Below are 26,261 nucleotides of genomic sequence, written 5' to 3' on the forward strand. Positions count from 1 at the left end.
ACTTAAGCATCGCTACGGGTGAGAAAGTCTCATCGTAGTCAACCCCTTGAACTTGTCGAAAACCTTTCGCAACAAGTCGAGCTTTATAGACAGTTACATTACCGTCAGCGTCAGTCTTCTTCTTAAAAATCCATTTATTCTCAATGGCTTGCCGATCATCGGGCAAGTCAACCAAAGTCCATACTTTGTTCTCATACATGGATCCCATCTCAGATTTCATGGCCTCTAGCCATTTTGCGGAATCTGGGCTCATCATCGCTTCCTCATAGTTCGTAGGTTCATCATGGTCAAGTAACATGACTTCCAGAACAGGATTACCGTACCACTCTGGTGCGGATCTTACTCTGGTAGACCTACGAGGTTCAGTAGACACTTGATCTGAAGTTTCATGATCAATATCATTAGCTTCCTCACTAATTGGTGTATTTGTCACAGGAACTGATTTCTGTGATGAACTACTTTCCAATAAGGGAGCAGGTATTGTTACCTCATCAAGTTCTACTTTCCTCCCACTCACTTCTTTCGAGAGAAACTCCTTCTCTAGAAAGGATCCGATTTTAGCAACGAAAATTTTGCCCTCAGATCTGTGATAGAAGGTGTACCCAATAGTCTCTTTTGGGTATCCTATGAAGACACATTTCTCCGATTTGGGTTCGAGCTTATCTGGTTGAAGTTTCTTCACATAAGCATCGCAGCCCCAAACTTTAAGAAACGACAACTTTGGTTTCTTGCCAAACCACAGTTCATAAGGCGTCGTCTCAACGGATTTTGATGGTGCCCTATTTAACGTGAATGCGGCCGTCTCTAAAGCATAACCCCAAAACGATAGCGGTAAATCAGTAAGAGACATCATAGATCGCACCATATCTAGTAAAGTACGATTACGACGTTCGGACACACCATTTCGTTGTGGTGTTCCGGGTGGCGTGAGTTGCGAAACTATTCCGCATTGTTTCAAGTGTAGACCAAACTCGTAACTCAAATATTCTCCTCCACGATCAGATCGTAGAAACTTTATTTTCTTGTTACGATGATTTTCCACTTCACTTTGAAATTCTTTGAACTTTTCAAATGTTTCAGACTTGTGTTTCATTAAGTAGATATACCCATATCTGCTCAAATCATCTGTGAAGGTGAGAAAATAACGATACCCGCCACGAGCCTCAACATTCATTGGACCACAAACATCAGTATGTATGATCTCCAACAAATCAGTTGCTCGCTCCATAGTTCCGGAGAATGGCGTTTTAGTCATCTTGCCCATGAGGCACGGTTCGCAAGTACCAAGTGATTCATAATCAAGTGATTCCAAAAGCCCATCAGTATGGAGTTTCTTCATGCGCTTTACACCGATATGACCTAAACGGCAGTGCCAAAATAAGTTGCACCATCGTTATCAACTCTGCATCTTTTGGTTTCAACACTATGAATATGTGTATCACTACTATCGAGATTCAATAAAAATAGACCACTCTTCAAGGGTGCATGACCATAAAAGATATTACTCATATAAATAGAACAACCATTATTCTCTGATTTAAATGAATAACCGTCTCGCATCAAACAAGATCCAGATATAATGTTCATGCTCAACGCTGGCACCAAATAACAATTATTTAGGTCTAAAACTAATCCCGATGGTAGATGTAGAGGTAGCGTGCCGACTGCGATCACATCGACTTTGGAACCATTTCCCACGCGCATCGTCACCTCGTCCTTAGCCAATCTTCGCTTAATCCGTAGTCCCTGTTTCGAGTTGCAAATGTTAGCAACAGAACCAGTACCAAATACCCAGGTGCTACTGCGAGCATTGGCAAGGTACACATCAATAACATATATATCACATATACCTTTGTTCACTTTGCCATCCTTCTTATCCGCCAAATACTTGGGGCAGTTCCGCTTCCAGTGACCAGTCTGCTTGCAGTAGAAGCACTCAGTTTCAGGCTTAGGTCCAGACTTGGGTTTCTTCTCTTGAGCAGCAACTTGCTTGCTGTTCTTCTTGAAGTTCCCCTTCTTCTTCCCTTTGCCCTTTTTCTTGAAACTAGTGGCCTTATTGACCATCAACACTTGATGCTCCTTTTTGATTTCTACCTCTGCAGCCTTTAGCATTGCGAAGAGCTCGGGAATTGTCTTGTTCATCCCTTGCATATTATAGTTCATCACAAAGCTCTTGTAGCTTGGTGGCAGTGATTGGAGAATTCTGTCAATGACGCTATCATCCGGAAGATTAACTCCCAGTTGAATCAAGTGATTATTATACCCAGACATTTTGAGTATATGCTCACTGACAGAACTATTCTCCTCCATCTTGCAGATGTAGAACTTATTGGAGACTTCATATCTCTCAATCCGGGCATTTGCTTGAAATATTAACTTCAACTCCTGGAACATCTCATATGCTCCATGACGTTCAAAACGTCGTTGAAGGCCCGGTTCTAAGCCGTAAAGCATGGCACACTGAACTATAGAGTAGTCATCAGCTTTGCTCTGCCAGACGTTCACAACATCTGGTGTTGCTCCTGCAGCAGGCCTGGCACCCAGCGGTGCTTCCAGGACGTAATTCTTCTGTGCAGCAATGAGGATAATCCTCAAGTTACGGACCCAGTCCGTGTAATTGCTACCATCATCTTTCAACTTTGCTTTCTCAAGGAACGCATTAAAATTCAACGGAACAACAGCACGAGCCATCTATCTACAAACAAACATAGACAAGCAAAATACTATCAGGTACTAAGTTCATGATAAATTTAAGTTCAATTAATCATATTACTTAAGAACTCCCACTTAGACAGATATCTCTCTAGTCATCTAAGTGATCACGTGATCCAAATCAACTAAACCATGTCCGATCATCACGTGAGATGGAGTAGTTTCAATGGTGAACATCACTATGTTGATCATATCTACTATATGATTCACGTTCGACCTTTCGGTCTCCGTGTTCCGAGGCCATATCTGTATATGCTAGGCTCGTCAAGTATGACCTGAGTATTCCGCGTGTGCAACTGTTTTGCACCCGTTGTATTTGAACGTAGAGCCTATCACACCCGATCATCATGTGGTGTCTCAGCACGAAGAACTTTCGCAACGGTGCATACTCAGGGAGAACACTTCTTGATTATTAAGTGAGAGATCATCTTAAAATGCTACCGTCAATCAAAGCAAGATAAGATGCATAAAGGATAAACATCACATGCAATCAATATAAGTGATATGATATGGCCATCATCATCTTGTGCTTGTGATCTCCATCTCTGAAGCACCATCGTGATCACCATCGTCACCGGCGTGGCACCTTGATCTCCATCGTAGTATCGTTGTCGTTTACGCCATCTATTGCTTCTACGACTATCGCTACCGCTTAGTGATAAAGTAAAGCAATTACAGGGCGTTTGCATTTCATACAATAAAGCGACAACCATATGGTTCCTGTCAGTTGCCGATAACTTCGGTTACAAAACATGATCATCTCATACAATAAAATATAGCATCACGTCTTGGCCATATCACATCACAACATGCCCTGCAAAAACAAGTTAGACGTCCTCTACTTTGTTGTTGCAAATTTTACGTGGCTGCTACGGGCTTAGCAAGAACCGTTCTTACCTACGCATCAAAACCACAACGATAGTTCGTCAAGTTAGTGCTGTTTTAACCTTCGCAAGGACCGGGCGTAGCCACACTCGATTCAGCTAAAGTGAGAGAGACAGACACTCGCCAACCACCTTTAAGCACAAGTGCTCGTAACGGTGAAACCAGTCTCGCGTAAGCGTACGCATAATGTCGGTCCGGGCCGCTTCATCTCACAATACCGCCGAACCAAAGTATGACATGCTGGTAAGCAGTATGACTTGTATCGCCCACAACTCACTTGTGTTCTACTCGTGCATATAACATCAACGCATAAAACCTAGGCTCGGATGCCACTGTTGGGGAACGTAGTAATTTCAAAAAATTTCCTACGCACACTCAAGATCATGGTGATGGCATAGCAACGAGAGGGGAGAGTGTTGTCTACGTACCCTCGTAGACCGTTAAGCGGAAGCGTTATGACAACGCGGTTGATGTAGTCGTACGTCTTCACGAATCGACCGATCCAAGCACCGAACGTACGGCACCTCCGTGTTCAGCACACGTTCAGCTCGATGACGTTCCCCGGGCTCCAATCCAGCTAAGCATCGGGGATGAGTTTCGTCAGCACGACGGCGTGGTGACGATGATGATGTTCTACCGGCGCAGGGCTTCACCTAAACTCCGCGATGATATGACCGAGGTGGAATATGGTGGAGGGGGGCACCACACACGGCTAAGGAACGATCCGTAGATCGACTTGTGTGTCTATGGGGTGTCCCCCTCCCCCGTATATAAAGGGGGAGAGGAGGAGGAGGCCGGCCTAAGGGGAGGCGCGCCCTAGGAGGGGGAAACCTACTCCAAGTAGGTTTGCCCCCTCCCTTTCCTATTCCAAGAAGGAGGGGGAAGGAAGGAGTGGGAGAGGGGGAAGGCAAGGGGGGCGCCCCCCCTTCCTTGTCCTATTCGGACTCAAGGGGAGGGGGCGCGCCTCTTGCCCTGGCCGGCCCCTCTCTCTCTCCACTAGGGCCCATCAAGGCCCATTACTTCCCGGGGGGTTCCGGTAACCCTCTCGTACTCCGGTTTTCTCCGAAAACACCCGGAACACTTCTGGTGTCCGAATATAGTCATCCAATATATCAATCTTTATGTCTCAACCATTTCGAGACTCCTCGTCATGTCCGTGATCACATCCGGGACTCCGAACAACCTTCGGTACATCAAAACTTATAAACTCATAATAAAACTGTCATCGTAACGTTAAGCGTGCGGACCCTACGGGTTCGAGAACTATGTAGACATGACCTAGAACTATTCTCGGTCAATAACCAATAGCGGAACCTGGATGTTCATATTGGTTCCCACATATTCTACGAAGATCTTTATCGGTCAAACCACATAACAACATACATTGTTCCCTTTGTCATCGGTATGTTACTTGCCCGAGATTCGATCGTCGGTATCCAATACCTAGTTCAATCTCGTTACCGGCAAGTCTCTTTACTCGTTCCGTAATACATCATCTCATAACTAACTCATTAGTTACAATGCTTGCAAGGCTTAGGTGATGATTATTACCGAGAGGGCCTAGAGATACCTCTCCAACAATCGGAGTGACAAAACTTAACCTCGAATTACGCCAACCCAACATGTACCTTCGGAGACACCTGTAGAGCACCTTTATAATCACCCAGTTACGTTGTGATGTTTGGTAGCACACAAAGTGTTCCTCCGGTAAACGGGAGTTGCATAATCTCATAGTTATAGGAACATGTATAAGTCATGAAGAAAGCAATAGCAACATACTAAACGATCAAGTGCTAAGCTAACGGAATGGGTCAAGTCAATCACATCATTCTTCTAATGATGTGATCCCATTAATCAAATGACAACACATGTCTATGGTTAGGAAACATAACCATCTTTGATCAATGAGCTAGTTCAAGTAGAGGCATACTAGTGACACTATATTTGTCTATGTATTCACACATGTATCATGTTTCCGGTTAATACAATTCTAGCATGAATAATAAACATTTATCATGATATGAGGAAATAAATAATAACTTTATTATTGCCTCTAGGGCATATTTCCTTCAAAACTTTCCTCCCGGAGCGGGAAATCGCAGCCATCGTCATCACCAACGATCCTCTTGTCGAGAGGGGGTCAATCTCCATCAACATCTTCACCAGCACCATCTCCTCTCAAACCCTAATTCATCTCTTGTATCCGATCTTTGTCTCAAAACCTCAGATTGTTACTTGTGGGTTGCTAGTAGTGTTGATTACTCTTTGTAGTTGATGCTAGTTGGTTTATTAGGTGGAAGATCATATGTTCAGATCCTTAATCAATACCCCTCTGATTATGAACATGAATATGCTTTGTGAGTAGTTACGTTTGTTCCTGAGGGCATGGGAGAAGTCTTGTTATAAATAATCATGTGAATTTGGTATTCGTTCGATATTATGATGAGATGTATGTTGTCTCTCCTCTAGTGGTGTTATGTGAACGTCGACTACATGACACTTCACCATGATTTGGGCCTAGGGGAAGGCATTGGGAAGTAATAAGTAGATGATGGGTTGCTAGAGTGATAGAAGCTTAAACCCTAGTTTATGCGTTGCTTCGTAAGGGGCTGATTTGGATCCACATATTTCATGCTATGGTTAGATTTATCTTAATTCTTCTTTCATAGTTGCGAATGCTTGCAAGAGGGGTTAATCATAAGTGGGAGGCTTGTCCAAGTAAGGACATCACCCAAGCACCGGTCCACCCACATATCAAATTATCAAAGTAACGAAGCGAATCATATGAGCATGATGAAAACTAACTTGACAACAATCCTCATGTGTCCTCGGGAGCGCTTTGCTTTATATAAGAGTTCGTCCGGGCTTGTGCTTTGCTACAAAAAGGATTGGGCCACCTTGTTGCACCTTAGTTACTTTTGTTATTTGTTACCCGTTATGAATTATCTTATCACGCAACTATCTGTTATCGATAATTTCAGTGCTTGCAGACACTAGTGCAAAATCGGGCTATTGTCCCGGATTATAAGGTCCCTTTGTGTCGGTTCTGGAACCGACACTAAAGGGTGGGGACTAAATGCCCCCCCTTTAGTCCCGGTTCAACATGAACCGGGACCAAAGGGCCACCAGTGGCACAAGCCCACGCCGGGGGACACCAACCGGGACTAAAACGTTTAGGGGTTTACGGATTTATGATTTATTTTTTCTTTTAGTTTTGTGTTTTCCATTTAATTCTTTTTTATTTCAAACATATTTTACGCTACTACATATTGTACACGATATGCATATATATAAATAAAATTTCTCATAGAACCGATTATATATATCATCGAATTTCTCGCACGACCATTCACATAACACATGTATATATATATATATACAATTTGGCATATACAATTTCTCCTACAATTTGCAGATCATTACATGGAGGCATTACAACTTGTAATAGTATTTTCCGTTGGGATCTATGACTCGGTCGAGAAAAAATCCGGCTATTTCCTCTTGAATTTCTCGTACGCGATTCTCTGGTAGGAGCTTATCTCGCATCTCCTTCATCTTAAAAGAAGGAGATCAATATGCATGTATAAGTTGTGTGTGTGTGTCTATATATATATATATATCTTGGATATATATGTCTAATTTTATATATTAGATAATGATGTAACAACATAATGATACCAAGCCTCACTATCAATGACATCTTTTCTAATTTTTCTAATCTTCAAGCGCATTTTATCCATCTTGATCTTGTGATCATCGACGACATCGGCAACATACAACTCCAGTTTCATCTTCTCTTCTTCAATTCTTTTTAATTTTTCTTTCAAATACTCGTTTTCTTTTTCAACTAAATTTAACCTCTCGACGAGAGGGTCGATTGGAATTTCCGGTTCACATACCTCCTGAATAAAAATATATATGTCGACTTGATGGGCATAATTTGTCATAAACACGAAATGCAACAAATAATTATAAAAGAGAATATACCACATCCGAATCATAAACAAGACGAGGACCGACGGGGACGGATATCAAAACCATGCACTATATATAACAAACAACGTACGGATAAGAAAATTATACAAGTAACTATATATCTAAATCACATGAGCATGATTTTTTTATATAAAAAAATATAAGAACAAGAGGCTCACCAAGGTGGTGCCGGCGACGGGACGGTGCGGGCGATTGACGGTGGTTAGGACGGGGACGGGAAGGCACTAAGTAAATCACACTTACACTAAGAGTTAATTTGAGCTCAAATTGCATATAAATCAAATAAACTACCACATATAATTACTCCCAAACTAAAACCCACAAATCACTATATTTATAGAGCATTGGAAGAGCTAATCTAGCAATGAGAGATGAAAGGACAAAGTTGCTAATCTTTATGATCACTTGGATGGATGGGGGGCCTTCAAATCTTGACAAATTTCGGCAAAAATGAAGGATGAACTCGAGCAATGGGGAAGAATAGATGAGAGGAAGGAATGAAACGGGAAAACGGAGAGAAATGGGCTCGGGTTCGACGAAGGGTTTATATAGAGACATCTTTAGTCCCGGTTGCTTATACAAACCGGGACTAAAGGTGCATCTCTAGTCCCGGTTCGTGCCACGCACTGGGACTAAAGGTGTTGGTGGGGCCCCAGCCTGCCACCACCTCTTTAGTCCCGATTCGTGGCACGAACCGGTACTAGAGGTTCAACACGAACCGGGACTAATGAGTGCTGCCCGCCTAGCCATTGGAACCGGCACTAATGGTCATATTAGTGCTGGTCCGTAATTGAACCGGGACTAATGATGCGAACATAAGGCCGTTTTTCTACTAGTGGGAGAATACCTTGCTAAAACCGTTTGTCATTTCCTTCTGCTCCTCGTTCGGATCGACACTCTTACTTATTGAAAGGACTACGATAGATCTCCTATACTTGTGGGTCATCAGCAGTCCCTTTGCCCTTCCTGTCAGCGGCGATGTCCATGCCCTTCCCTTCAGCGGCGACCTCCTTGCCAGCCTTTTTCATTACCTCCCATGATGATCTTGTCAATCTACACTGAACATACACATTTTTTTGTGGGGTTAAAAGGATTTCGTTGCTCAACTGTTGGAATATTCATTCCTACATAGCAGATGAACGTCCTGCAGGTCTAGAGTGCAATCAAACTACAGTTCGACCCTCCGATCGTCTGAAAGCAGCAAGGGTGTGGCTAACACATATGAACTAGGGCTCCAATAAAAGAATGTACTACGAGCATGATCAAGTTTGTTCCGGATGGCTTCGACAGAGATATCCAAAGAGCCGATGAATCGATTCGAGGGCTTGTTCAAAACATCAAAATTCCTACCCCATGTGTGCAAAAACCCCCGAATCTCCGATGCGGCTAGGCTATATCCGAAGTGCCGATGAATCGAGTTGAGGGTTTGTTCAAAGCGTAAAAATTTCTCCCCCGTGTGTGTGAAAACCCTCGAATCTCTAATCAAAATCGATTCAATCGGTCACAAAAATCGAAGCCCAACCAGGTGTCTACAAACCATGGCAAATGTTACGCGATCACATAAAAATTGATGTTACCGAGGGGCAGAGGGCATGCCGGCATTGACGTGGAGGAGGGTGCTCGTCGTGCAGATCTCGTGGTCCTCCCAGTGAGAGATAGAGGGGAAAGTGAGCGGAGAGAGAAGGGGAGAGTGAGCCGTGAGAGAAGGGGAGAGTGAAGCGGTGGGTGAAGGAGAAAGTGAGCAGCGGGAGGAGGGCGAGGGTAGTTTTCAGGAACCAACGCGGCTTCTACCGCGTGTCCCTGTGCGTGCAGCCGTTGTAACCGTGCGTGCAGCCGTTGTAACCTACGTGCACCCTCTCCCAACCCTCGGGCCTGGCTCGCTGGAAACGGTCGATTCGACCGTTCCTCCAGAGTTAGCCAGAGGTGCTTTAATCACCGTGCCATGTACGCCCACCGGTGTTTGTAAACAATCCAAATAACCAAAAAAATAAGACTGCATATTAATTGGCATTCAATCGCCATGTACTATTAGAAAATCTCAAGTGTGGAATGGCTGGAAGAACAGATGGACACCTATTGAAAACAAAGAGCGCACATAGATTGGTTGAAAAATGGTGACCATAATACACAATTTTTCACAATTATTGTTCAAAGAGAAAAATGAGAAACAAAATCACTAAGCTGCGTGATGACCACAGGAAGTTTATTTTATGTTTAGGGGGATTTAAAGGATCATATTCATGATTTCTACAACTCCCTCTTCACAGCACAACCTGCTAGTACAAACTTGGCTGATTTGCTCCAACATGTGCACCCACGGGGTTTGGATTATATGAATGCTTCCCTCTGTTCTCCCTTCCCCGAAAAAGAAATCATAATTCGATACTCCAACTGGAACTACACGTAATGCCATGCCATATACAAAGAAGTGGCACAAAGGACGCCACAATTAATAGATTCTCTGAACCATATTTTAAACCCACCATCTTCCGAGCATGCTCTGCAAAACAAAGAATACACTTCGGCATGTTATTAAATCTCTACTTATACTGTCTAGCAAACGTGTGCCATCCACTACACTTTTCTGTCCTCTATCTCCCGAGGCGACTTGAGAAAGCCTTTCTCCTTAGATTTCCGCCAGCGAGCTCGTGGATTTGTCTCCCTTCTGTCCGCCGCCCCGGTGGCCGTTGGCGGAGAGGAGAATTCTGGTGTCTCGACTCCCGCTAGTAGATAGGTAGGGTTTTAGTCCTCATAGGGGCGACGTTTGGACGGATGGCCCGATGCTCCTTCTTCGAGTCAGTCTCTCGGGTTTCGATCCTCCTCAAGTTCGTTCGTTGGACAGATTAGACGGAGCTCCGGTGTAGACCCTGCCAGCTCCTTAGGGTGGCGAGGTTAGTTCCCGCCGTGCGGACGCAAAGGTGATATTTGGTGTCAGGTTTTTTAGATCGATTTAAGAATTCAAAGGCCACGATTGCGGCTCCATGACACTAGTTCATAGGGGTACGTGCATGAAGACTTTTCGGATGCCATCGACAAGGTCAGGCCGGCACTGGTGGCAACAATGGCGCGTGTGCGGCTCATTCTGGCGGCGGCAATGTTTGACGTGCTTCTTTATAGTAATAGATATGGTCCTTTTAAAAAAAAATCTCTACTTATACTATTTGTATTACCTACATACGCCTAAAAGAAGAATAAAAATCCATTTCGCCCTCCGCACATCCTCCCACCCACGTACGCCGGATTTTTTTTCCTCCACCTCCGTTTCGCTTCCCTCGCCCCCCGCCGCCGCCGCCGCCCAGGCTTCTTCCCTCCCACGTCCCCCTAATTTCCCCCCCTAACCCGGCTAGGGTTCTCACCCGCCGCCGCTTCGTTGCCGCCACATAATCTATCCTCCCCTTCCCCGTGCGACGGGCGGCATGATGTCGCCGATTCTGCGCCCGAGCGCGACGAGGCCGCCCCCATGGTTGCCATCGGCGCTCCATGATCCGCCGCCTCCCCCACCCTCCTCTCCATACGCCGCCGTTCCTCCGCAACCCGACGGCCTCCACAAACACCACCACCACGGTCGGATCTTGGACGGCAGGCGGCGATGGCGTGCAGCGGAAGAGCAAGAGGGGGGCGTGAAGGCTGGCCGCCGCCGTGAGGATACCGGCGCCCGTGCGAGCCGTGGTGACGTGGCGGCGAAAGAAGTTGGCCTTCCCAGCGCGCCGCGCGGTGGCCACCGTCTCCCCCGCGCCCGCAAGAGAGGTACGGCGTCCTACTCCCTACTCCCGTGCACGCATGGTCGACTCTGTATGGCTTCACGGTCCATTTGTCGATTCGTCACCGTGGGTATACTCCAGTTAGCAATCAGGTAGGACAAAGTTGGCTGCTGGTTCGATGGCTTCCATATTTCTTATTTGGATGCCATATGAGCTCCCAGTGTTTGTTTGTTTTTTAAGTTCAGTTAATTGATCTGAATTAGTGGTTTATAGTTGCCACACGCAGAGCGACACCTCCTACTTTATGGGATAAAACAGTATCTTGATGAACAATTGCCATTTTCCAGGATGTGTATCTGTGGCATCTGAAACAAAGCAATCATATGCCATGATAATAATGTCGTACTGATATGGCCTATCTCAAATTGATTTAGAGGACCTCCTTGGAGCTGAGAAGCTCCACGTCCACGCAATCCAAAGTCTCCCTCGCCGCCTGCTCCCGATGCAGCCACTGTCGTGGATGAGCATCTCCTTCCACATGGCCGTTTTTTTATGGATTCGTGGCCGCAGGCGCGTACAGTCACGCATGACAAGGCTCATGTAACGACCGGCGATCGTGTGTCATCTGGGCTGAGGCCAAGCATGTTCGGTTTCCCTCTCAGATCACACCCTCTCATCTCTCTTACGTGGTAAGCAGGCTTGGATCGAGTGGAACAACGAATAGCTAGACATCTGAAAATTAGAACCGGTTCGTTTCTGTTAAGGTGTGTAAATCACAGACGCACAGTTCAGTAGAGAGAAATACCACGTCACCTGTAATGGAATTTCACCAGCTGCACTTGCATCAACAAAACATATACATGTACTGACAGACTACACGCCCCTGCAAATGTGTAACATCTTGTTTCTCATGTTTCTTTGTGATAGTTGTAATTATATTCAGGTGGAGACATTTTCCCATTCATAACTATTTATGGGAAACCTGGACTTTTTAGTCCAATAGGTAAGTACATATGTGAAACAGCATGTTCCACATTTTCTTCTAACATCTGTGGTGATCTAGGACTACTGAATAATGCAATATGTGGGTTAGCCATAGAAGTTATGCTACATATATTATTCCCCTCGACAGTCTGCATTATGCTACTTAAGATAATCCATTGGTTAGCGAGATGGAAGACTTAGAATGCATGCTAATATGTCTTTATTTTTTGAAAGAAGCAAGTGACATGCAAATAGGCTACAATTTATCCTAAAATTCTAAATGAAGAGCCTTGTTACATGGCATGGCAATATGAAACTTATTATTTAGTAATGGGCATGATAAAAAAAATGGAGTACATCTTGATTTAGTTTAGTAGTTCATAAAACTGTATTTAGTTGATTAATAAAGCAAATTTAAGTTGTATTGCCTTTTTTTGTTACTTGGATTCATATCCAGGTGTCCATGATACCGGTACTGGGGTACGAGGGCGCACCTCCTGGGCGGACTACCGGCAGTTGATGAAGTGCAGGTCTCTTCTGCAGTACATGGGGGATGATTGCAAGGTGTGCGAGGAGAGTGGAGGGCGTTGTCGGATCAACACCACCTATGATATCTTCGAGTGCCACTGCTCCGACCACATTTCTCCGTCCACCTGTGGTGAGCTTCACACGCATAATAGTGGCAGTGAGTTTGACCTGTGCAAAAATGATGCACCGGTTTAGTTCTGTTTACTCTTCAGTTTAGTACATGGGAGGTTTACAGGAAAAATGAGCATAGCGTGCATGCGCGTACCTGCTGATTACTACAGTATGCGGAGTAACTACAGAGTAGTGCAATCTCAACAGAACTCATGCACTTGTCTAGTTCTGTACCCTTAGTACTCTGTTTTTTTAAAGCAACACCACTTCATTAAATTGAAATAACAGTTACATCGTTATAAGCAGGGGGATAATATCCCCAGGGGGGCTCATCCAGCCAAATACTACCACTTTATCCGGTCTTGTTCTGTACCCTTAGTACTCTTTGTTTTTCGTGCACTGTGGATCATGCAGAAAAAACTACTCCCTCCGTTCCTAAATATTTGTCTTTCTAGACATTTCAACAAGTGACTACATACGGAGCAAAATGAGTGAATATACACTTCAAAATATGTCTACATACATCCGTATGTGGTAATCTATTTGAAATGCCTAGAAAGACAAATATTTAAGAACGGAGGGAGTAACAGAGCATGCACGTTCCTGATAATTGCTATGCGGACTGAGATGTACCATCCATTGCAATGTCAATGAAACACATGCTTCTAATTCACAGTGTATGTGATATTTTATATTGGCTATCGAATCCATATAGGTCTTTTTTTTTGCCAAACCTGTATATGAGCGACATATTACTCATTCAAAAGAAAGTCAATGCTCTAGTTCTTGACTACCCTGCAGTGTATTTTTTTAGTATGTTTCATCGGCAGAATATTGAAGAATCATATAGGATACCTGTTCCCCCTAATTGTGTGCTATGCATACTGATACCATCACTGCAATGTCAATGAAACACACATTTTTTTTGGGTCAAATCTGTATTGGCTATTAAATCTACACATGCCTATAACTTCTTCTTTTTTTGCCAAACCTGTATTTGAGCGACATGGTAGCTCAAGCAAAAGAAACTCACATATGTAGTCCATTCTATTGTTCTTCACTATCTTTCAACGTGTTTTTTTTTGGTGTATCTGATTGGCAGAATATGTAAGATTAATATATGATGCTTGTCTTTTTCTTTTGGAAAAACAACCAATGTACTATTGGACGACATTTCTTTTATTCATAAATGTTATGTTATATTCCAGGTACAAGAAGAGAGCGAAGAAGATTATACTAATAGGTATGCTAAATTTTTTGCCATCTTTTCATGTGTAATGATTTAAATAGCAGCAGTTTACTGATAGTGAATTTCTATGACAAAATAGGAACTTCAAAATTTATCATATCTGCAATCATTGAAAATTGAAATAAAAATCTGAGTCAAGCAACTCCCCGATTGTGCATATTAGCATGACTGGTCAATTTATGCCATTTACCCTTCCCCGGACCTTGCGCAAGCGGGAGCTACATGCACCGGGCTGCCCTTTTTTTTAGCTTGTTGCTACTTTTGCCACCAAGCACTCTTGCAGAAATAGAAACCTAAACTACTGACGGTAGGAAATAATAGTATTATAACTTCTGGTTTGCAAAAGGAAATAACATCTGCTTCCATCTCAGGTATAACATTGGCAGCTGCAACCTTTCTCTTTGCACGTCTTTATGTGCCAATATTTCTCCTATAAAAGCCGCTACTCTACCCGCCATCCTGAGTTACCTTTGTCGTGCAGTAGTTTTGGATCGCACGATCTGCCTTGTTGGCTTGATTTTACGGCGCTGTCAAAAATCGCTCCGTTCGTTTCTCTGCACGTTATTCTTTTGTGCTGAAGTGGATGTCAGGCGGGCCTCCTTTCTCCACGGGCCCATTTTACAGCTACACTGGGAAGAAATCTCAGTGTCCCTTATTTTTTTGTGCGCAGTCAAAGTGGGTGAAAAGTTAGCTGCCAATCCCCTCCCGTCCTTGATCCCTACACCCCATGCCTCGTCTTTCCTCCTCTCGACAGCCGCCATGCCCCTTCTCCTCCTTCTCCTCTACCCAGCGCTGCCTCTCCTCCTCTTCTTCGATCAGATCCTGTCGGATCCTCTCCCGCGTGCCGGCTTCTCCTCGAAGAGAAGGGTAACATGGTTCAGCACCAGTGAAGTTGGTCTTGGGCACGCTGCTGCTGGAGGGAAGGCGGTCCGCCGGCACTCGTGTCTCCTAACCAGGCGTTTCTTCCCCCGGCGCCCAAGGTGAATCCACGACCTAGGACATGGTATGTAGGTAAATTCTTCCCAATCCCTGCTCCCCTCCAGTTCCCCGTTCTTGTTGCTGTGTGATTGTTGTGTCCGTGCTTTCTTCCTCTCTGACGGCGCCTCCCACCGGCAACTTCTGTCAGGTGCCGTGCTGTTCTTCCTCCCCTTCGATTGTTCCATGGCCACCAGCAGCAACAGGAGGAAAGTCAAGCCCCGACGTTGACCAGATTCGTGCCCCTGTATTTAGTTGATCTGGTTTGTTCTTCTGGTAAGAGAAGTAGCATCAGTTGGTACAGTTTTTTTTTCCATTTATGCAAGAATTGTTAAGTTAAGTATATCATCTTCTATCCATGTTTGTGAAGTAACATTGTGCAACAATTTCCCTGTAAAATATATTTTGGGATGAATTGGTGGTCACACACACCCATGACACTTTATCTTTGAAGCTTGTATATGCAGCACTAAGTACTAACTAAATTTCTTAATCACAGGATGTATAGCTTTCTTTCACAGCTTGGTTGAAGAGCACATTCGGTGTGCCTGCCATGACTGCTTGTTCTGCTTGTTGTTTCCTTCGATTGTTGTCATGGCCCTCGGTCCTTCGGTTGCTCCGTACGTTTCAGCTTCTCCATGGAGCTGTGTTTTTTTGCGATCCCTTTGGCGTGCCCCGGTTTCGTCCTCCCTGACTCTTATTTTTCTTCCCCCTACAGGATCTACGAGGTTGCTGCTGGTTTTTGGGTTCTTGGCTGCGTTGCATCTTTACCCACCGTGGTGAGCTGCCACTTAACTCCCTTCTGCCTCCTGTTTGATAAAGAATCTCCGATCTGAGCAGTTCTTGTTTTCTTCATTTTCTTTCTTCCGTAGTCGTGTAGGTGTCGTGATTTTGTTCAATATGATAATCATTCTTGACCTTCTCAGTGTGAGCAGTGTAATAATAAGTAAATTGTAGTTATTTGCACATGGAAATATTTTTGCTCATATGCAGAGAAATTTGTAAAAGCGAACAATCAAGTTGATGCTGTTGTTTCTCATATGCACAGGTCTGCGTTTGGGGTAACAAATAATTTTGTTATTGTTCTTGCAGGCGGTCACACAATGGCCGCCTTATATTAGTAGAAGTTCCTACTCTCAAAAGTAAAACAGTACCAAGTGGGCTGCGATTCAGATACTCTTTGAGAACGCCGATGCTTTACCAAAAAAGTATGTTGTTGCTTGTTTCACTATATTGTCTTCCAATGCCAACATGGATTTGCTATACTGCTCTTGGAGATAGAAACGATTAGCTGAAAATTATGATGCTTAGTAATAAGATCATGGTTTAGTATTCAGGCAGCTATATTTTCTTACCATTTGTCCATGTTTTGCTTTTTAGAAGGAAATGTTACACATAAGGCATTGGTTATACTGAGGCCTGCGTCTAATCATTAGGCAGCAATGTCTGGACTACTTTCCACCAAATAGTGATAAGTTGGCTATTCTTTTGTGTCTACTTGTGCAGCTGTATGATGACGTCGATGACGTCAGATTGTATATAATGCATGGCGGTAGCATACCCTAGCGTGGCTTGGGCAAGGGAGGCTGTGGACCATCAGCAGGTACGAGTTCAAGTCGTCATCGTAGGCTCCTTGATTTTTTCTCTCTTGCTTGTGCTGAGGATATCTTAATTTCTTGATTCTATCTCAGGAAAACAACCTCAACCTTAAAATTATAATGCATCCCACACTGTACTTTTCTGAATCATGTCGTATGCAAGGGGTCTCTTAAATACTAATGCACATGTTTCTCATGACCCCTTCTGTAATTTTAGTTTGTGTGTCTTACTTTATACAGATTGCATGAAACACATTTTTTATCTCAGCAAGTATTCTGCTATAAGCAATGGAGTTACAATTCTATATTAATTGATGGGAAAGGATGATCTTAATCTAACAGATTTGAACATTTATATTGATTAGAAAGGTTGACCAAAACTGTTGGCACATATTGATCATCATCGGGAGGTCGACTAATAATCACATTGTGCTACTAGCGAAATACAAAGGTATATATATCCATTTTCCAGTGCCCTAATATTTATTTAGAAATTAGATCGTCTTAAAAAATACACTTCTACCTATTGATTTATGCTGCCTTAGATAGCCCCATTTCTACTGAAGAAGAACATGCTCTACGGAGGTGGTCATATGGTCTGAACTTGCCATTGGTTATAACCTGACGTCATGTTTTAGCTGTCTAATTAGACAAGGAGTAATAACCCAAAGTTCCCAAACACACCTTCTATTCTAGCTTTTTGACTTGGGAAGCCACATGATCCAGGGAATATAGAACTAGATTGTAGGTTTACTAAATACTTAGCTCCGCACTCATATCCCTCAGGTACATGTCTTTTCCTTTCTTTCCCCTTTAGTGCCTACTTATTTCAAGAGGTCGATAGTTTTGGCTGTAGGAATCGCCGCATCATTTGTTTGGCGTGCTTTTCACTTCTAGTTTGGTTTACATCTGGTATATTTTTTCAAGGTTACCCACACTTTTTAATTGTTTGTTGCTCTGCCTGCTGGGTCGAAACATTGCTACGGATGGGGAGTATCATCGATTTCAGGAATTATCAATTTTTTTGTGGGGTCAGGAATTATCAACTTTGACGTCCATGTTTCCATAATAGACATTTAAGATTTATCTTTTCAGTTCTCCACGCCTTTTCATTCTTTAGCCAGAGAGTGCAGTTATTATTATACAATTATTTAGGTAACAGTCTATCGCTGCCCAAACCCAAATGATTATTTTGCAGTGTAACCATTTACGAGATAGGTTCCGTGTTACCATGTTCGTCTAAGTAAAGCAATCACACGAGTTAGGCATTTTTTCTCTCCTTCCTAGAGATGCACATGATATTTGTTTCACTCTGTGTTGTTGTAAGTTCCAGTCGTCCTATGACGCACATGCTAATAATATATTCTCTCAAGATATTGATAGATTACAATACAAATGGTCTTTAAAGTCCAGTTGGAAGCTCCTCCCTGTAATTGATGAAGGCAAGATTTACTACTTCCAGGGAGTAAGAGGTATATGCCTGCGATTGCCTGCTCTATTTCTGCCTAAACAACATAATGTAGGTATGCTCATGGAAGTGAGAGGGAAATTAAGAGGGAGATAAAGAGCGAGAGATAAAAAACGCTAGGAAGATAGTTCTGCAAAAAAAAAAACCCTAAAAGCCAAACTACATCATCCGCAAAAAGCAATAGGAAATGTGTAAGATCCTTTCAGGACAAGAAGAACAGAATTGTTACAGGCTTACAGTATGCATTGTTCCTAATTATAGCTATGACAGAGTTATGCTTAGCATTCTCTTTTTTTTCTATCCTGCAAAGTGTAAACTTTAACCAAGGCCAGTTGACAACCCAGGACATCGATGTTGTAGCTCAGAAGCTGTAAACGAAGCACTCGTTCAGAGAATCAGAAATATCAGCCTCAAGATGAAAAGAAAGCTTCAGAGGAGCACTGAACTGCCCCCTGAGCTGCTTTAACAGCAGTAGTTTTCATCCCAAGAGTTGAACAGAAACGCCTCTGCTTATAAGTAATCAACTACCGATTTTGCAAGTTTATATGCTAAAATAAGTAGCAACGAACCAGGAAATCTCCAGCATGGATGGTTCCCATCTCCATAGTACCAGTACTTTCACAAAGAAACACGTTTATAGGCGATAATTGCTTTTGGCTCCTAGGTGCATATGCACCCACTGTCGAAATACATATTTTGAAAATTTTAAAAATTCGGAACAAAAATCCCGCGTGTATATCCGAACATTTTATGTGCGTGCACAAGGTTTCAGTGAAAAACGACGTTTGTTGTGGCTTGTGTAAAAAAGACAATTTCTGATGCTTCATACTAACTATTCACGAGGCATTTCTTTATCTTTTTACACAAGCTACAAAAAACGTCGTTTTTCACCGAAACCTTGTGAACGCACATAAAATGTCTGGATATACATGTGGGTTTTTGTTTCGAATTTTTCAACTTCTCGAAATGTGTATTTCGACAATGGGTGCATATGCACCTAGGAGCCAAAACGCCGCTCTCGTTTATAGGCCACTTTTCTTTAAGTTACATGAGCTTATGAAGTTAATAGGATAATCCACATGAAGACCATATGAATCATGCGACAACAGGTCAACATAATTTTCTATGCATCACGTTTACTCATCTACAAACTTGGAATTGAAAATCTTTATGTTCCAACTTGTAGTTCCTTCTGTCCAACCAGAAAAGAATTCTTATAATGTATTTTATCCATTTGACAGATCAAAGTACAGCAGCATTTAAAGAAGTGGCAATAATTAGCCATCCCCGTGCTGGTGAATACGCATTTGGATTTATAACATCGAGCATGATTCTCCAGGTACTTGTTTATGCACATCGCTTTCTACAGATATTTATGGCATCAACCACATTTGAATGCTTCATTCTATATAATTTACTCATTTATATGCTTTTGAGAAATTTGATTTGATAATTTCATTAGACACACAAAGATTCATATCATACTTTTGTGTGCTCTTTTTCTGTGTTACCTCATTCATGAAATAGTTAACTTTCAGGAAAGTGTTATCCATTAGTTGTAATTTGTGACATCTCTTTAAATCTCAAAAGTGTTAAGATTCACCAAAAATAATTGAAGACTAAGCCTAATGTAGCCTGGCTGGGTTCATCTTATTAGTCATCTTATCCTGGCTGGTGGTTTAAATCAGTCTCTCTTACATAAATTTGTTGTGCAAGCACTGAAAAGGCCAGCTAGAGCTGCTTAAAGTTTATGGGGCCTTCACGCATTAGTCTGATAATTTGATGTCTTTTATAGCAGTTCCTTCAACTGCTATATCCTATGAACAGTTCGAATACTATGTGCTGTTGTTAGGTTCTCTACCAGAAGTCACTCAGATATCATGTTATCCTCTTGCTGGTAGTTTATTTGTAACATCTCAATCCAGCATAAGCTTATTTTGAGGGATGCCTCTTTGCGTTCGTTGAGTTTGCTATTCTTTTTATAGCGTTCTTACTATATAACCTGAATTTCTAATCTTAAATTTCTGCTATTAGCTCTCTACGGAAATAATTGTTTCTGGAGGAATGACCATGCCGCAGGTGATTACAGTGCTAGGACCTGCCACTGATAAGAACCAGGGCACCCGTTGAAACAGAATGATGACTGTGTGAGACTTAAAATATCGCCAGCACATCAGGTATAATCGAAAACTTTCCTCCAGGCCCTGTGGGTTGCGACTGAACTTAGATTTCTGATCCCTGGCTTAAGTTCCTGTAGGTATTGGCATCTAACCTTTGTAGATGTTTACAGTGGATAATGCTACATCCGATGTACAATTTGTAGATTAGAAGCTGGAACATAAGGACTGTGTGATGGAGTAAACACTGGTTGTATATATTAGGCGGGAGGGATATAAAAGTGCCGTGCTCACACCGCACTTAGGTGGCTTAATAAGATTACTGAAAATGGTTTGTGGTTCTTGTGTGCTCACAGAACGACAGCTTAGTTACTGATGTTAGGTCATTACAATGCAACTTCAACTGAGACCGGTTAAATTTTTTCAAGTTTTTATTGATGCTATCGCATTGGTCTGGTACAAGGGATAAATCCACCAGGGATGTCTGCCTAGAGTTTTCTACCCTTTACAGGCTCAGGAAAAGAAATTCTGATTGCTATTTAAACTACTGATAGTAAATGGATTAAAATTGTACATTTGGTCATCTTTAACCGTAGCTCCTCATTTTTTCCGTCAAGTGAGAACTTGTAAATTCCTTAAATTCTCAACAAAAAGAAATATCACTTTTCTTTCTTCCTCCATAAGAAGAAAAGGTCCGCCGCCAGTCCGACGACTTCGATCGTCGGTGTTGATCGTTTTAGGCTCTTGTAGTTTAGGGTTTTAGGCTGTTTATCATCTTTGCTTCGGCGGCGGTGATGGCGGTGCTGAATAAAGTTTCTTCAGATTCTACTCCAACGAGGTGATCGGTCCTATGGTTGGGGATGAATTTGAAAATTAGTCTATTCAAGCAAGGATTATGCAGCAGTCGTGGCATCCTCGTAGTGGACATGTATCCTCGGGCTGCCATTGGCTCCAACGCTGGTGCGGAGCTTGAGGTAGTCCAGGAGTGGATGTAGATTGTGGTATGCATCGACGGCATCTGAAAGATGGTTGATCGTGTGCTAGGTCCGTGGTTCATGGATGGTAGGTATGGCTTTCTTCTTCGACGTCTTAATCATATGGGGGGTGCCAGATCTGGAGTTTGATGATGTGTCCGGGGTGTTGCCTAATCTGTTTCGTTCAGTGATAATGGTTTCCTCTTCGATGAGGAGGTCCTACCGAAACTCTGGGCCGGGTCGCGAGGTCAGCATGCAGTTGAGTTTGAATCGTTAACGTAATCAGCCCTACATGACAATTTGTTTGGCTACTCTAATGAACTGTAACGTAATCAGCCCTACAACCGGGCACTCCGTTCATCCCCATCGGCGACATTAGCGCCTTTGACGCCGCCGCCGACCCGAGCTCCCCGGCCAGTACATCAATTGCCTCGTTTCCAAGATCCTCGCCATCCCTGGCGTCCCAGCCCCCACCCTCGAGCGCCGCCTCTGCCTGGCCAGTCGCCACCGCCAACGATGGCTATGAGAATTCCGGTCTCGATCAGCTGGATGATGTGCTGTTGAAGCCCGCAGCCGGAGCTGGATGTGGGCGTGGTGGCGCGCACCGGCGTCTCTCCTTCATCCTCACCGGCGTGCCCACGTCGGCCAGTTGGTCACCGCGCGTGACGAGCCGGGCACGCTCGTTAGGGACGCACTCGTGATCGTCGGCACCATTATATAAGAACGTTTTTGACTATCGCTATGCCAACGTCAACGTGCTCCAGTCTCCACTGGGCGGGCGGGCACTCACTGTTTTCCTAGGATAGGAAACTGCCACTTGATCTGCAGCCACCCATAATTTTGTTCCAGGTCTTCCCTTCCCCCGTCAATTGGGGTAATCGGCATGAGGGCACGTACCACCACTGCCCAGGAATCCACTGCCACAGTATTCTCTATCGTTCGTATCACCCCATAGCTCATGCATGGTCACTGGTTCAGTTTTCCGAGTCTTGTTTGTTTGTGGACGCAAAATACAAGTCTTATTATAGCCCTGTTTGGAATCACTCCGTGGAGCTGTGGAGCTAGGCTTGAGCCGCTCTGTGAACTCCACTCCGGAAGCGGAGTCGAGGGAGTGGAGTGGAACCGAACAGGCACTATGTTCCCAACTTCCGATGGCTCTGAGCTGCCGGTTCCTATCCTTCATCTTCGTCTTGTGGCTGCCACTGGTGCTCGCCGGGGCCGAGCAGCTAGCTAGGGGGAGGCTGCTCGATATATGTTAGGATGTGCCACCAATGACTTGAATCAATCAGACGACGATCTTGCGTGTTTAGTGGCTTACCGAAACTCTGGGCCCAAGCTCTCGAGTTCAGCATCAGCTGGTGCCTACATGTATGTAGTTGACTCTGAATCTTTAAAAATGGGATGCCAGCTAATTCAGGCTAAAGTTCTACAAAATTAACAACCAAGCAACTTAAACTGCATTGACAGTTTCGTCTAAGAACATACTCCCTCCGTCCCAAAATAGATGACTCAACTTTGTACTACCTTTAATACAAAGTTGGGTCATCTATTTTGGAACGGAGGGAGTATATTGCATTTGTCTGTTGTCTCTGGTAAAAGAGAGATGGCACATCATGATTACAAGAACAAGTATTGCATCCTGCTTCGATGAGTACTATTCAATGGTAAAGTTTGGCATCTTCAGTTCGATATTTTTTCAAGAAAAAGGAGCACCCCGGCCTCTGCATCAAGCAAAGCACACATCCATTTTTATTATGTTATTCAACATGACCGGTAAAGTTTGGCACCTGTCTGGCAACCAATGTTGCTACACCTACAAGTTTAATGATGCCCTGACCTCATATCAACACACACCATTTAATCCGGTGGCCTCACCAGGCTGCCCGCCGACAAGCCAAGAGCAACAACCTCTCTAGCAGACCCTCTGTGCGCACCGCATGCACACACTCTAGAATTAGCCGCCGCCATCTTCCACCCTCCCACCTTCAGGAGCGATTAACGCATTCACCTTGCCAGATCATTCTGACCTCGATGCCACCACTGCGCCAGACAGTGCCACCGCCCTATGCTCGTCCATCAAGACACATCTGCCGCCGAGACTCGGCTACACCATGCCGCCAAGAACCGTCGTCGTCGACGCGGTAGATATGACGTTGCTTCACCTCTGGAGCCCTCCAGCCATCACTTGCTACAGAAATGATGCCCCCCAAGGGGTGTGTGACGCCATACGCCACCATCATCCGTTCCGGGATACCTAGATGGCTAGATCCATGGTTTCCCCCGAAGCCAACGACCCTTCCCGGCGAGTATGCGTGGTGATCCAACGCCACCACACCTCCGCGATCTCCCTGGCGGATATAAGCTCCAAAACAGTGCCTCCAAGAAGATAGACGATGCCACACGCCGCCACTGTCTGGTCCGGCAAGCCAAACTTGTTGTTTCCATTGGAGCTCGATGGGACCGCCACCGTGATGATGCCCTCCAAGGAGGTTAGCGGCGTTCGTAGACGTCGCTGCATCATCTGTTCCGACAGATCCAGGCAAAGGATTTCTCCTTGGCGGTAGTCCCTTGAACCAGGAGAGCAAGAGGCAGAAGCGCTCATTGGAGACGCCCACCAATCTAGAAGGAACGACCGCATCCGACGAAACAAATCTGAGCACAAGGCCCGAACCCATGCAACCTGACCCGACAAGAGGAGCAGCCGCCGGCGGGAAAGGATTCGGGCACGCCAGCCCTCGATCTGCCGCCAATGCGTGTGGCCCATCTCCGTCTTGTCCGTCGTGCGCCAGAGAACCAGCACACTTTGAAACTATCCCGGGCTACGCCCCTAAACTAGCCCGTGCTAGTCTCCACGCGCGAGGGGACAAGAGAGCCTGGCCTGCCATCGACGACTACGCTTCGCCCGATTTGGACGCGGGGGGGGGGGGGCAGAGGAGATCTTGGGTTTTCCTCCGCGTCGCCACGCGGGGGGCAAGGGGAAGGGTCACAAGGAGAGAAAGGGCGGTTCTCCTTCAGTTCAAAACTTGAAGCTTCTAAATAAAAAAGGTTTAAACAACGTTGGCAGTGACTATCTATCCCAAATCTCAAAATCACTAGTAACCGTTGACATTATATTGCTTCTAAGTACAGAAGAAGAATCAGAAATTCCAACAATTGACATTATATTACCAAGGCCATCAGGAATTCAAAGCCATCGGGTGCTGTCTCTAGTAGTAACAGAAAGATCATAGATTGCACACGTTGATTTTGATTGCTAATATCAAACTTCACCCAACAACGTAAGCAGGGCCTATCCATGCATATCCCCACCTCCATCACTACTTCCTCGGTCCAGGTGCATAACAACATTGAGTTAGGCATAATATGCATGTGAATAAGTGATTATACCCTGCATACTCAAAGCCATGAATGTCAAAACTTCTACCAAGGATATGAGGCCTTCGCAACACCCACAGCAACACTTCACAGCCAAAGCAATCAGACAGAACAAAGAGCAAAACGCATACAATTCATTACTCGAAGGTGAGAACACCACAACAGATTAACAACACGGCTGAATATAGATCTCTGATAACAACAGATAAGAGTGGCGATAGAGTGCCCTTACATCCCACATGCAACCACCGAAATTAGATCCCACAGAACCTGGATCCCCATTGTACATACAGTAGTGATCTTACATAACACACAAGCCAGGAATTACAGAGTACACCGGCTAGTTAAAACATGCATGATATATATAGTACTAGTAGATAGTAGAACTTGCGGTGCAGGATATAGCACTAGTAGATAAGTAGAACTTGCGGGTGCAGTAGTAGATAGTAGAACATGCGGTGCAGGATAGATATTCCAGTCATTCACCATTGAGCCATCTCCTTCAACCAAGCCGATGGACCCCAAGCAAAAAGGTGAGTGCTCCAAGACTGAAGCCAGCACCACAGGCCAAGGCCTCGTTCCTGCGCCTCTTCCTGTGTTTCTCTACAATCTTGTCCAGTGCCCGGCTTCCAAAGAGGAATGAGAATGAATGTTAGGACGTGTTGCACAATGAAGGAATCAATCAGACGACAATCTTGCATGTTTTTAGTGCCTTACCGAAACTCTGGGCCGAAGCGGTCGAAGTCAGCATCAGCAGGTGCCTACATGCAGTAGAGTTTGAATCGTTAAAACTGGGGCCGTTGAATGCAAAAAGACATGGATAATTTCATTGGTAAAGTTTGGTATTTTCAGTAAAAAACACCAAGCTAAATATACAAGGTTTAACACCAACTTAAAGTCATCAGTCTGTCCGAAATCTCAAAATCATCAGGACTCTCGAACAAGATTCAGAAATTCCAGCAATTGAAACTACATAGCTAATTTAATAATCAATGAAAATAGCTAACAACATCTGGCTGGTGTCTCTGGTAACAGAAAGATGATGGATTGCACACGTTGATTCCGATTGCTAATATCATCAAAAATTTATTTATTTAACCCAACAACCTAAGCAGCAGGGCCTCCATCACTAGTAGAAGAAAGACTCACGTCGACGGATGGATCCGACTAATCGCGCATCGCAACATGTCTTTATCAATCGATTCGATTGCATCAATCAAAGACTCGGAAGGGGGCGAGAAAATCGAGATGGGGAACGAACCGGAGCACGAGAAGAGACGCGAACCCGCTGGACAGCGGCGGGGATCTTCTGCTTCAGCTTGGCGGCCATGGTGCGCAGCGCCATAGCCATACCCTCCACCAACCCAAGCAGATCTGGACGACGGCGGCTAGGGTTTCCTTCTCTCGATCTCCAACACGCGAGCGATGGTGTCCCAACACGCCGGATCCTACCCCTTCCTTTTTAAGGCACCCAGCCGCCAAGTGGGCCGACCACCTAACTGACTCGGCCTCGCTCTCACCACCACCACAAAGTTTCCCGTCGCTTCGCTGCAAGTCCACAAAAAACTAGTATACTACTACTATGAAA

General features: G+C 44.3%; 1 protein-coding gene and 1 long non-coding RNA gene across 15 annotated transcripts; one reads left to right on the forward strand and one right to left on the reverse strand.

Moving 5' to 3' along the window:
* The first annotated feature begins 10,807 nt into the window (after positions 1-10,807).
* LOC123068424 (uncharacterized) lies at positions 10,808-20,760 on the forward strand. Of its 14 annotated transcripts, none has more exons than XR_006431748.1 (14): positions 10,808-11,340; positions 12,736-12,936; positions 14,126-14,160; positions 14,538-15,177; positions 15,293-15,417; positions 15,641-15,761; positions 15,860-15,920; positions 16,190-16,349; positions 16,648-16,744; positions 17,105-17,190; positions 18,113-18,211; positions 19,449-19,546; positions 20,242-20,384; positions 20,531-20,760. XR_006431748.1 is itself a non-coding variant. In XM_044491012.1 (2 exons), the coding sequence occupies exons 1-2, from the start codon at positions 11,010-11,012 to the stop codon at positions 11,896-11,898; spliced, it is 501 nt and encodes a 166-aa protein (XP_044346947.1). In that variant the 5' UTR covers positions 10,808-11,009; the 3' UTR covers positions 11,899-12,724. The 14 variants fall into 14 exon arrangements, 1 of the variants encoding a protein (XP_044346947.1); XR_006431751.1 differs by having other exon boundaries at positions 20,287-20,384; positions 20,465-20,760; XR_006431745.1 differs by having other exon boundaries at positions 10,809-11,340; positions 20,465-20,760.
* A 4,077-nt stretch (positions 20,761-24,837) lies between these two features.
* Positions 24,838-26,186, reverse strand: LOC123068426 (uncharacterized). Its single transcript, XR_006431756.1, has 3 exons — positions 25,935-26,186; positions 25,391-25,434; positions 24,838-25,299 (listed from the first exon to the last, which is right to left on the reverse strand). It is a non-coding gene; the product is annotated as an uncharacterized lncRNA (long non-coding RNA).
* Positions 26,187-26,261: the final 75 nt, after the last annotated feature.

This window comes from Triticum aestivum, chromosome 3B, assembly GCF_018294505.1.
Source record: "Triticum aestivum cultivar Chinese Spring chromosome 3B, IWGSC CS RefSeq v2.1, whole genome shotgun sequence".
In the NCBI taxonomy this organism is placed as follows: Eukaryota; Viridiplantae; Streptophyta; class Magnoliopsida; order Poales; family Poaceae; genus Triticum; species Triticum aestivum.

What these genes read in the sequence shown, in the direction of transcription:
- LOC123068424 (XM_044491012.1), top strand. Translation starts at nt 11,010, where the DNA reads ATGATGTCGCCGATTCTGCGCCCGAGCGCGACGAGGCCGCCCCCATGG. An exon ending in CCCCCGCGCCCGCAAGAGAG is followed by an intron (nt 11,341 to 11,728) that starts GTACGGCGTCCT and finishes AAATTGATTTAG; the next exon opens with AGGACCTCCTTGGAGCTGAG.